At 45.7% G+C, this 13,047-nt stretch overlaps 1 protein-coding gene across 1 annotated transcript; it reads left to right on the top strand.

The window, feature by feature from the left end:
• Nucleotides 1-4,762: 4,762 nt before the first annotated feature.
• LOC120841686 (sulfotransferase ssu-1-like) lies at nucleotides 4,763-5,837 on the top strand. Its single transcript, XM_040212638.2, has 3 exons — nucleotides 4,763-4,814; nucleotides 5,093-5,668; nucleotides 5,806-5,837. The coding sequence occupies exons 1-3, from the start codon at nucleotides 4,763-4,765 to the stop codon at nucleotides 5,835-5,837; spliced, it is 660 nt and encodes a 219-aa protein (XP_040068572.2).
• Nucleotides 5,838-13,047: the final 7,210 nt, after the last annotated feature.

Raw genomic sequence — 13,047 nt, 5'->3', positions numbered from 1 at the left:
TACCCATGACTGGCGGAAAAATGTATACAGTGATCTGTCGTTAATATATGGACACCTCCGTTCCCGTAAAACATCGTCCATAATGTGAGTTGTCCATAAAAACGAGACAAAAATGCGCGTGTTTTCCTAGTTTGTCCAAGAAAGTAGTGTCCGCAAGCGGGGTATCAATATTAACGGGGTCCATATTAACGAGACGTGACTACAGGGCAAACGGGGAGGTGCATCAACGATAGGGCACGCGAGCACGCCCTACCTGTTAGAAGTTCCACATCGGCTAATCTAGCAATTCACTGCGATAGTTGTCCGTCCTAATCTTGACAAAACACAACGAGTTGGAAAACTAAAAAAACAATACAGAAAGAATTGTTTGAAGCGTACTGCATTAGAGTAAAGGGCGAGGATAGCTGCGTGGGTGGGCCGTCAGTGCACTTAACTGAGAAAGAGTTTTCTTTTTTAAAGACCGACGACCAGTTCGCGCTTTCCACTTTTCGCCCGCTTCCTCCTCTCCCTCCTACCCTCTCCACCCACGCCCGCCCCTCTTGGTCCCTTCTTTCCATCCTTCGCTTCCCTCGCCCGAAGGCGTGGAGAGGAGGGTCTTCTGCCTTGCAGAATCTCGAGTCTGGTCGTCGGCCTTTAAATGTGATTAATAAACGTTCATTTGTAAGTTAGCGATTGGTCCTGTCTCGTCTTCCTCGTGTCCTCGTTTCTTGGGGCGCTTCGCCAGTTAAACTTGTATCGTTTGCTGCTCACATACTTCAAGTAAAACGGGGTTTAAAAAAAACTACCGCTAAAACACGTTTTTTAATTTTTTTTTTTTTTTTTTTTTTAAGAAAAGCGATTTTGAAGAGGTAAACTGGGCCCGTTTGCTTGAAGCCGGTTCACTTTAACCGCGGTAAAAAGATAACCGCATTTCCCTACGAGGGGATTTTAAGTCACGTGACCGGTAGAGCAAGGACGTAGGGGAAACATGGCGGCTCCCCTGTGAGCGAGCGTCGCCCCTTTGGAACTAATAGGGAGTTGTAGCAGATCGTTTTTCTCCTCCGCTACGGTACCCCCGAAGAAAACGCCGCAGCTGCGCCTGCGCGCCGCCAGCCTTCTCTGCATAGTTCAAGGTCTTGTGGTGGATTACGGAGCGCTATCCGGGTGCTTAGCGGGCGGCGGGAACGGTCTACTACAATTCCCTAATATGTCGTTGTAGCTGCAATATGGGGCGCGTTAGTCAGCAATGAATGGTGCAGGAAACTTTTGTTTTGCTTTACTTCAATTAAACCGCAAAGCATGATAAATTACTTTGCCGCATTATTGAGACAGTCTTTCGGTTCTGGCCATTCCTAAGGCTAAATGAACGCCGTGATTGTCGGATGGCAACGTATTTTAAGGGCCATAGTGGATTGCCTTGAATCAATCGACCGAGTATTGATAGCGCGCAGAAGCAGACAGCGTCCCAATAGACCTATTGCTATATTACGCAAGCATCAAGGAGAATGCAGGGATTGGTGTTCCACGCGCCGCACGTGCTAACCTCAACACTCGTAACTTTTCTAAAGCAAATACCTAAAACAAATGGCATCTAGCACGCGCGCTCGTCAACGCTTTATTTTGGTTATTTACTTAAAATCTTTCATACGGGGAAGGCGTGCACGTGTGGCACGTGGAACACCAATCCCTGTATTCTCCTCCTTGATGCTTGGGTAATATTGGCGGCGTGAGCGATGGGGAGCGTCGCTGTGATCGGCCTTACACAATTGGCCGATTGCTGTCATTGACCTCAGGAAAGTATTTCTCAAGGATGGAAATAAGAGGAATGTAAGAACTTGAATTTTGACGGTGTTAGCAGTGTTTCTTTGAGAACGCAATTATTTCAAGCTTCCGCCATGCTCATTACAAACACCATCGGCCTTGTTGCTCGCAAGGCAATGACGTCACGAAAGGGAGCCATAAGAAGGCGCCACCAAAACATCTCGCCGCTAATAGCAAAGGGTCTATACACCTTTTGCTAAATTTTCCAAGCACCAAGGCGCATGCCATAAGTGTAGGTACACGCGCTGCACGTGGTGGCGTCTGCAGTAGTAGCTGTTCTATAGTGTAGCAAAAGCCTAATACAAAGTTTGCCTTGCACGCGCGTTCCTTAAAGCTTTAGTATGTTTGTTTACTTCGAATCTTTTACACGGAGAAGGCCAGCGCGCGAAGCGTAGAATTACACTTACAGTATTCTCCATGATGCTTGGGTAATTTAACAATTTGTATATTTTCACTAAAGCCGAACTGCACAATTTTCAATTTATGATAGTGTTATATAGAGTTCTTACATGCTGACCAACCATGCTGCCAGTTTACCGCACGCCTTTCGGTGCTCACTTCTAGCTCGTCATTTCTAGGACTGAACATCGTCGTCCTCTTTCGAACTTGGAAGGAAATTTCAAGGAGACTTGCCTTCACCTCAAACAGGGAAACATTTAGACATTTCCCAGACATGGGTTAATTTAGTTTTATTTTATCCAATATCTATACCACAAGCAACAAAACGTGTTCCTTGGGCTCAAATGTATGCCGCGCTGCGTCGCGAAAACCCGGTGGCCGCGTTCTTGAGTGTCCTCTTTTCGGGAACCTTTCCTCGAAAGCCACTCATATTCGCTCCAACCCGTAGGTGACACCGGCTACCATTCCATAATAAAATGGAGCTATCGCCCATCCATCCCTCGCCAAACACGACTAGGTACTTGTAGGTACCTAGAAAGGAAGGGCGGATATTTTTTTATTTTTTTTTACCGCAGTTAAATTTAACCGGCTTTGAGCAAACCGGTCCTTGAGATTTGAGATCCCAATTTTGCAACCCATTCGGACGTTGTGTGTGTGTGTGTGTGTGTTTTTTGTTCTTTGTCTTTATTTAATAATACTGTTTTAACTTTTCAGTAGGACAAAAAGCCGTGAGTTTCTTTACCATGAGCATTTCCAAGAAGGTACCTGCTATAACTCGTATCAACGGCGAGGTGTGTTCGATTGTATTTGATCCCTTGCACTATATTCAAGCACAGGAGTTTGAACCTGAAGAAGGGGACGTCATTCAGGTGATCCTACATTTCCTCAGTTCCTTCGAAATATAGCCAACACACGGGTGCACGATCACCCTTTTTTCATAATTGAGAAATAAGAATATTTACCGCGTAACTCGAATGAATCGTGGGCTCTTTGAAGAAAGAGTATAAATCGGTCTTTAACTTATCTCGCTAAAGTTTTTTTTTAGTTGCCCAAAACAAAGCAGTTTAAAGGGGCGATGCAACGAGTTTTGTATTTTGCGGAAATACCGCTTAGAGCGGATCCCTGACGTTAATGACCTGTGAAATACCCATTCGTTTTTCACCACACGCAATCGAAGTCGCAGAAAAAAATAAAGAAAAACAAGCAGAGTTCACCCCCTCAACTCGCAGCCAGAACAAGTGGCCACGTGATCTGGAGCCGATTATATGCCGCCAATGTTGATCATAGCCATGCGCTGGGGTTGGCAAGGCACAGGACACGCGCTGCGTTCCAGACATTGTTATGGTTCGGCTGTTGTCGTCATGCAGCGATTGGACACAGGACACTACCCGAATGCTTCTCGAGCTATAGATTATCACGAGCCCAAATCGAGTGCCGACGCAATGCTCGGGTCCAGTCTATGAGCCGCATTCAAATATCGTCACTGGGCGGTACTGCTACCGCCCAGCTACGTCATCATGTTTTGCGAAGGAGAGATTGAATGAAAACGCTCGGTTTTGTCCTCGAAATTACAGTGCAACAAAGGAGTTTCTTGGTCAGTGGCATTGTGTGCGAGTATCCTTGAGTCCCACTAGTGCCAGTAAGCTCGTGTAAAGTGAAAAACATTCCAATTGAATATCGTTGCATCGCCCCTTTAAGTATAAAAGATTAAAAAAATGAACTTCCTTTATTAAATTGTAAACAATTAAAAACATGATTTTGCTACTTACAGCGTCCGTCTTCTAACACGAGGTGTCTAATTGGCGCAAGAACCGAGAGATGGAGGTAGGAAAGATGAGGGCGAAGTCATTGACCTCCAATAGCAGACGATGTTTAATGAACCAAATATGGCGTTTGCTTGTTTGGTCTAGTGTATAATATATTTCAAATATTTACCAACAAAACATAATGGAGGAACACAAACCGAACAAAAACGAATTTTTACAGGTATATTTCGGCTACATATTACCGGCTGCGGCCAACTCTCAGGTGTCGCGTCACACAAAGGTCTTTTGATTTCAGATCGCCGCCACATATTAAAATGCACACTATTAATTGTTTTAATGTTTACTCATAAAAGGTAATTGTTTTAAATATGTATACAAAACGTAGAATCGTCGACCGCCTTTTGAAATAATCATAACTCGATACGCCAAGAAATTGATTAATGTGGTATCCTAAAAGAACAAAGCTGCATGTCTACTCACTCGGTGGAAGTAAAGATTTGCGCGGTAAAACTGTGCTCACAATTCGGTCGTTATCCTGAACATTTTTGCTGAAGTATAGAACAAAAGTGACATACGGATGACGTAACTTGGGGTACGTCGCACGACCCTTCAAAAATATGGGGCAATAAATTCAACACAACTCGACGCGGTAAGATTTGGTCACCTCTCCGACACGCTGTACGATTCGTAGGACGCGAGGGAGCGCCACGTGTTTCGCGCTTAGAATAAACACGTCTGCGCCTGCACAGTGGGAGGCATACGACATCGATATCTCTCTTTGATTAAAGATACTCAGGATGAGTGATAATAAGCTGCTCCAAGAATACGACACCCTTCGTTTATTAACTTGTTAGTCACCATAGTGAAGTATTGTACTTCACAATAGTGACTTTTTGCGATAATAACGTGCATTAGGGTCACGAACCACTTAAGAAAAACACGGCGGGGGGCGAGTCTAGCTGATCATCTTATTATCGTTTCGTATCCAATGGCATTGCGGCATTAGCCGATACGAACGTTCAAGAGTCAAACACGAAGCAAGAAGCGTAAAGATGATAAGCCACGCCCAGGGCTTCCCAAGCTTTCAGAGACTACAGAAGATGTAACACATCATTACAAATATGCAGGTGTCGTATCCCAGAACAGGCACCATTTGGTTCAGCAAATGATCCAGCTCATCGTGAACGGAGGTCAGTCGGCACGGACACTGGCCGAGTTCACGCAAAGATCCCCATTCCTGGAGATACATGGACCCCGAGAGACATCAGACGCTCCTAGACTCCTACGGACGCACCTGCCGATGAACAGACTGCGGCTCAGCGGAAAATCGAAATACGTTTACGTTGCCAGAAACCCCTGGGATTGCTGCATGTCCAACTTCCACATGATGCGAGATCTTCCGGCGTTCCGTTTCGCCGACGGAAGTTTCAAAGACTTCCTAGACGTGTTTCTCGATGGACAATCCGGCTTCGGTGACTATTTCGACCACGTCGTCTCGGGTCACAGCCGCAGACACGATGCGAATGTGTTTTTCGTGACCTACGAAGAGATTGTTAAAGACAGGGCTTGCGTTGTTCTGAAGTTGGCAGACTTCTTGGGCAAAGGTTACGGCGAAGCTTTGCGGATTAACGGCAGATTTATGGAACTCATTGTGGAGGGAAGCGGTGTGGACTTTATGAGGGATGTATTTGAGTGTACCTTGGGTGAGTTTTCCCAAGTATTCGGGCGCGGGTTAGTTCCGGAGGAATTTGTAGCCGAGAGGATTAACGGTACAAAAAAGGGGAAATACAACCTTGTCCGAAAAGGAGCAGTAGGTGACTGGAGATCGCACTTCTCGCAGGAAAATATGCTAAAAATGCAGATGAAGATTGACGATACGTTTAAGGGTACTGACATTATGAGTCTTTGGATGCGTGAGGGAATTTGTGATGTCCTTTAATTCTTATCTCGTTTATGGAGTCACTGGTTGCTCTTTATCATAGCTTGCTAGCAACGTTTAAAAAAAAAAAGACTTACGACAAGAGGCGTTGACTTTTTGTTTCATTGTCGGTCGCGTCATTATTATGTTTTAGGAGTTTCTGTCTGAAACAACTGATTATCGCAGTGTGATCAGACAACCTAGAAAATATTAGATGCTTCTATCCATTGTTCTATAACGACATTGGTGAATAGAATAAAGTATTCCTCATTTCATCTCGTTTTAGTTTTTGATTTCTAGTAGATATCGATGCTCATGAAACATTCAAATACCTGCCCCTGTGGTCACTGATAATTTAACGCAAACTTCGTTCCGAAGTCGAACAAAATTAAATGACTGACATCGATTTACGGAGACTAAATACGAGCGCTGCCTAAGTTTTAAACTAAAGGGAAACAGCGATTCACTCTAAAACTGATATTACTAATACTACCACCAGCTTCTTAGCGGAATTTTAGCTGGTTGGTTGTTTGTAGAGCAACATTGTGCCCTCATGTCATCTTCATTTTTGAGGAGGTTTTGTTCGTACAAAATATCTTTCGCCGTGTTTTTTTCTTTTTTAATGAATCGTTTTTAGGCTACACGCTAAGACATTCCTGCACGTCTACACACCAGCAATGCACTAAGCCAATCTCTGCAATCTACGAAATCAACTCGGCAAACGATGAGGCGGAACGTCTGTTTAGATCTTAAATTTAAGTCTGCGCTGTAGCATTACGCAATGCAAGCCTGACGCTTTGCATTGCGTGATGCCATAGCGCAGACTTCATTTTTAGGTTTAAACGGATGTTCCGCCTCATCATTCGCAGAGTTGATTCCGTAGATCGCAGAGATTGGCTATTCGAATGTTTTGCGGGTAAGTAGACGTGCAGGCATCTCTTAGAGTGTAGGTTTTCAGATTAAGGCTAGCCAGAAAATGCTTAAGTGCGTACTGAACCGAAATTTGGATTTCGCTAAATAAGGCCGCAGAAGCGTTGAACGGGAGGCTACGAACTCCAAAACATCGCTTACACATCGATATCTTAAATGAAGGGCCGTACATTTTGGAAAAGAATGGCGCGATCAAGCGAGGTCTTTGACGTCACTGCCCTCTGCCAGAATCTGAGAATGAGGGGAAGTGGCCTCGCTTCTCTCCTCGCTTCGGTTGACCAGTTCGACGGGACGTAGCCGGGAGGAAAAAGAACAGGAATCATGACGTACCTTTTCTCGTCGGCCTAGTCGGCTGTGTTCGATTGCGCACTTCTTTTACAAAAATACGGCGATCCGTTAGAAACATCCCTGTATAAGTGATGTTTTGGGGTTTTGCAACGTCCCGCCTATCCGTCCAGCCTTGTTTTGTGAGCTCAAAATTTCGGTTCGGTTCAGTATCCCTTTAACCGCCGATTTCCCAGCTAAGTTTAACGGGGGAACTGATATCACATAACTTGATGTCACGTGACTTCCACACAATTTTTTTAAGTTTCCCCTCAAAAATAAGCGGAAAAATTGACACGTCATCTGCCAGAAATTTTTCCGCTAAATTTAGCGGGAAAATGACGTCACATGGATTGATGTCACCTGACCTACATCCAGTTTTCCCGCTAAATTTACGGGGTAAAATTAACACGTGACCGGCCGCAGCCCGTCACTGCGCATACTCTGTAGACCCAGGCCGACCGGACGGGTAGTGCCAATGGGGTGAAGAGGATTGGGCGAACTCAAAGGGGAGGAGTCAATGCGGTGGATAGCAGTGGAGAGTCCTGGAGGAAGCTGGGGGGGCTCGAGAAGCGTTTATATACACCGTTTCACGAAAAGTTGGCGTACTGTAGAGGCTACAACCCCCGCTAGCCAATAAGAGCGTCGGAGTGAGGCACTTGACACCATGCCCGGATACGTGTATGTCAATGCGCCAAAAAGAAAAAAAGAATACTATACATCTGGTTTACTGAGCAAGCGGATGAGGACACTAGAAAAACCTGGGACAGAGTAAATGATCCAATTGGCTTTGCTCAAATACGCATGTACTTCATAACTTCATAGAACAGGAGACAGTAGATTTTTTAATGACTATTTTGCTTACATAGTGACTCTCCTAGCAGCTGCAGGTTTTTGATCCCCACCCCCAGCCACTGAGACGTGTCACAAATGGCCTCGTCATGCAGGTAATTAAAATGGCTAAAATTAGAGCAACAGTTGGCAGCCTTCAAGTACACTCTAAGAAAAAGTGAGCACCCCCCCTAGTCATCGTGCGTTTTGACGGCTGTAACTACCCCACAGGCTTACCTAACTACCCACTGGGCTCGAGCCATTGAGAGTTAGCACCCTGTTGGAAGGTGACAAGCATGGGGTAGTCACGTTTTATAAACTCTTGAATTGAACATTCAAGTGCATGCAGTCGTCTAATAGTAAAAGTCACTTCAAAAATCTCAAAAAGTACTTAAAACTTGTTTTCTTTGTGCGTTGGTTATTATTTATTCAAATTTAAACCGCTCGAAACAAGCGTGTGGCTCATTTCGCCTAAACTGGCAGAAAACAAACAAGTACAGGCAACATTGGTACGCACCTACTAAAACCCGAGGCAGATAAAAAGTATCGCGGTTGTCCTTTTTGGTTCCGTCGCGGGTTTTACGATGTACAACAGTAAACAACAGCTGGCAGCTGGCGTCGTGCTCGAGGAATTTAACCAAATCTCTAGAAAAGCACAGAAAGCTACGCACAGGCGTGAGTTGACTTGAATGTTCGTCGGACGAGATACTCTTGTCGTCTTTTATTGTGCGGTTCAGTAAAGAGCGTGCTCTCAATAAAAGTGTGATCGGTCAGTTCTGCGTGCAGTTCAGTTGCAAGTGGCCTCCTCGGTTCCGCCCGTTCCGCCGAACTTGCGCTCCTGTCGTACCCAATTTTTTTGCTTGCAAGTGCAGTGAAGTATGAAGCATTGCACACCACGACTCAGGCCGGACGGGACGAACCTACACAGATATCTGCGATCATGTTCGTGTATTTCACTATTTCTCCGTCTCGGGATACATGATTCGCCTTCACTGGCTCATTGGGCACACTTCATCGAGCATACTCGATAAAAAAAAAAAAAAATGCTCAAACAAGTATGTGTCATCCAAGGCGGAGTACTTCGAAAGGGACTAGGATTTCAGGCCTTCCAGTACGCGTTCCTTTTATCTATATAAAAGATTCCAAGTAAATTTCCAAAAATAATGCATTGGCAAACATATACGTGCTATTTGTTTTAGATTTTTTTTTTTTTTTTAGAAAAAGTACTGCTGGAGACGACAGCAGGTGCAGCGCAGAGAACTATGTTCTCGGCGTTCTTTGATGCTCAACAGCTCATTCACACTGGAAGCGGATCCGCATTCACAAAGCGGTTGTGAGCGCGGTTGTATAAAGATCCAGTCCAATTGCACGCGCACTTGATGTCATGGAGTGCGCGTGCAATCGTACTGGATATTTATACAACCGCGATCACAACTGCTTTACAAACGCGGATCCGCTTCCAGTGTGAATGAGCGGTAAGGCCGGTTCAGACACTTGCGTTTGAATGAGTTTGACAGCTTTGCGTCGAGAACCGAAAGCGACTCACCGGCACGACTGTGCTTCGTATGAAGCGTGGAATCCAATTCAAGGAATCATCTTCGCACGCGATGTAAGCAGCAGGGATGCCCTGGTTTCTCGCTGCCGCAACGCAGTTAGACGCAGTCAAACGCCACTGTCTGAACCAGGCTTTACATAATTTAGCATACGTATTTCGCGTTCGTTGCAGGTGAAGGCACGGGCCCGAAAGCGGCAATTCTGCACTGTCCTCTTGGCGCGAGCGCGAGCGCATAGAACGCATATTTGAAAGACACACGCTTGAGCAGAAACAATTGTAGCGAAAAGAAGAAAACTGAAACAACGCTTTGGGTAGGACCGGCGGACGGGCTTCGCTAGAATCACCTGCGCGCGCTCAGTGTACTCAACATTTACTCAACCGCCGCTGAAGTCATTCGGATATGTAAAAAAAGAAAAGAAAATGCATCAGCGTGTTCAGAAAGTTGTGATCGCAGAAATTGTTTTCGGTAATTAATACAATTAATTAAACAGGCTTCTGTATACTTAAAGTGTAGGCTAGCGAGAAAACGAAACTGACCAAAACGTGACGTGTAGCAACTATTCAGATTTATTTATAACCTGCAGTTCACTTTTGCAATGGATTACATTAGAGATACGAGCGCTTTCCTAAGGGCAGCAGAGGAAAATAATATATACGCGTAAACCTTGCACAGTCTTTCCGTATTTATGCAAAATATGACAGTGGTCACCATCCTAATCGGTCACAGAAAATACACCAGTATATAAGGTGGCGGTGTCGACTAGACGTGTGTGTAGGAATGTAGAGTGTCAATATCTTATAAAGTACCTTGTGCTGTGTCTGAACGCGTTCCTGTGGAGAATGCTATGGTGTCTGTATGTCGGGTATGTGTGAAGTGTGAGTAGAATATGTACATACGTGAATGTCTGGCGAAGCGCTAAACACAAAGACTGTTGGTTTCGTTTTTTTCTAGTTTGAGCCCTGTCCGTTAGGTGGCGCGTGGCGCCGCCCAATTCAAGGAGTCGCGCGTTTATGTGTCTACTTATTTGAGTGAAAAACATGGAGGCGTTCCATGGCTCTACACAGCTGACGGAGCAGCCCCAAAGGGTTCGGTTCTCAGCCTCTAGTCCCAGTGGGATCAGTCTCCTAGCCAGTTGAATGGGTGTTCCGTGCGGTGAATAGCGCGAAGTGCGTGCACAAACGCGGTGAGGATTACCAGGGACTTGAAAGTGGATAACGAATGCTAACAGGTGAGCAGGAGCATTGAACGATCGGAACCGACGCCGCTTAAATCGGTGATGCTTTGCCTCGCCGCTGTCAACCGAAACCGCCGGATCACTTGCGGCAAGCACAGCAAGGAGACACTCTGTTCAATAAAGATATCATTCCATTTGTCGCTATACGATTCCTTTCTTGAATGTTTTCTGGTCGCGAAGTAAATGCAGCCGGCCGCGCGAAAGCAGTCGCGGACACCCCCCTCAAATGCCCCCCCCCCCCCCCCCCCTTCCTTTCACATCGTCGCCTCTACTCGTAATACGTGCGGTGTCCGTGGTTCGAGGCGCGTTTTGGAGTGCTTCAGTGCGCATGGAAGGCCGCGAACGGGCGCACGCACTTGAGAATCGTATTTTAGCAAAAAGCAGTCCAGCTCGCTAGGCCTTACTCGTACTGCTCCACTGTCGCTTGCCAGCCGCCATGTTGCTTTTGGGGGTGCTCACTTTGGCAACCTGTTGATTGCGTGCCGTGTGATTACCCGTGGGGTTGTTAGTATAACGAAGGTGGGGTAGCGATATCTGTGACGGCTTCTGACTACCCCAAAGCTAGTACCCCACGACAACCCTTTTGTTGAGAGTGTAGGGAAAAGCGGCTGGACTCTACTCAGGTCCTGTTTTAGGTATTCATCTCCTATACTTGTTGAATAACTCGTTAGAGAGCGCGAAATGTCCTTTTGGACATCAGATAGCTTAAGTGGTGTTCGTGTTTAAAGATGGCGATCCTTCCGAACCCTCATGTTATGTACGGATATAAGTTTTAAGTACAATTAACACCATATTTGAAAGCATGCTTTGTAGGCATTTAAAAGAATTCATAAGTGACTATAAATATCTTTTTGTTCTTATCAACACGGTTTTAAGCATTACAGATCAAGCTCTTCTGCCATTCCTGTTTTAACCCAATTCCTAATCAGGATCTTCATGGCAGTATGAGTGCTCTGGTTCTGTTTTTAGATATGAAGAAGACTTTTGACACAGTTAATCACAATACCCTACTGAACAAGTTATGCAATTATGGCTTTCGTGACACAATGTACGAACTGTTCTAGGGTTATCCTTCTGATAGACGAGTATAGGTGATAATTCATGCGTTCATTTATAGCCCATTAACTGCGTTAACTTGGTTGCCAGATGGCCCGGTTGTTGAGCCAATCTTTTTTTCTCTTTACGTCAATGGCCTTCCGTGGTTCTTAAAATACTGAGACGCATTAAAGAACATCGATGATACAGCACTGTTTTTTTCTGGGAGATTCGGTACCTGAACTCCAATGTAGGATAAACAAGAAGCTTTACAGAGTGCTAACGTGAATCACAAGTAATCAACTTACCCTTAACATAAAAACAAAACCAAAAAAGCTAAGTACAGAGCGTTTCCCTGAAGGGAAAAGGAAATGAGCTACGACGAGTATTTTTTTAAATCCGTTTTGGGTTTCTTGGCTCGTTGGCGAAAGCGCCAAAAATTTCCCAACTTGCGGTCGCTATGGGTCTCGTGTGCCGGCTTCCCAACACTAGCGTCAAATTGCATCCGCCGGCTCCTTCGGTGTTTTAGTTTCAATACGTGGAGTACATCCTATAGACGGCAGGCGCCTACGTAACACATTTCTATGTTTATAGTTTGCCACACTGCCTTGGCGTCAATAGGAGCAGGTTTAAAACGCGAAACACATGTACGACGACAGCGTCCGATCCGGCAATACGACGATCGGACGTGGCTTCTTTGGTCGTGTCGCGACGTGGGAACGGCGTGGCGGCATGCGACCGACTGTCCAGAGCTGGTTGCGGTGGTCGGATGGCCGCAGCCAATGACGACGCAGGTAGCGGCAACTTCACGAAGACGTCAGGTTTCGAGGTGCGGGCTATTCAGGAGGAAGGATCCGGTTGCGAGTCTCCCTTCTGCGTTACTATCTTGGCATTTCCGGGGAAAGGAGGAGAGCCCGTGCACAGCTTTATTCAGCGCTCAAAATGAAAGAGGGAACACGTGCCTGTACCTGGGCAGGAGATCGAACTATAGGGGGCGCTCTGACCCGTTTGTTTTCCCCACGCTCGGTGTTTACTCAACACAAAGCCTGTGCACATGCAAACAGGCCTTATGGGCATGTCCATGTCATCTTTTACAATAGAACGCGGGGCACAGTTTAATGTAAAAAAATACTAACAGTCGACGAAGCGACGTTAAGTGCCAGATCTATTCTCAGAGAATGCGAGCTTGACCCACTTCGTCTTTTGTGCTGAGCTGGGACCGTGCATGCTGCATTGTTCATGCTGGCCGTAGTG

This window comes from Ixodes scapularis, unplaced genomic scaffold, assembly GCF_016920785.2.
Source record: "Ixodes scapularis isolate PalLabHiFi unplaced genomic scaffold, ASM1692078v2 PGA_scaffold4__175_contigs__length_147842914, whole genome shotgun sequence".
Classification (NCBI taxonomy): Eukaryota; Metazoa; Arthropoda; class Arachnida; order Ixodida; family Ixodidae; genus Ixodes; species Ixodes scapularis.
Note: the sequence above shows the minus strand (reverse complement) of the source record. Positions and strands in the feature narration are given on the sequence as shown.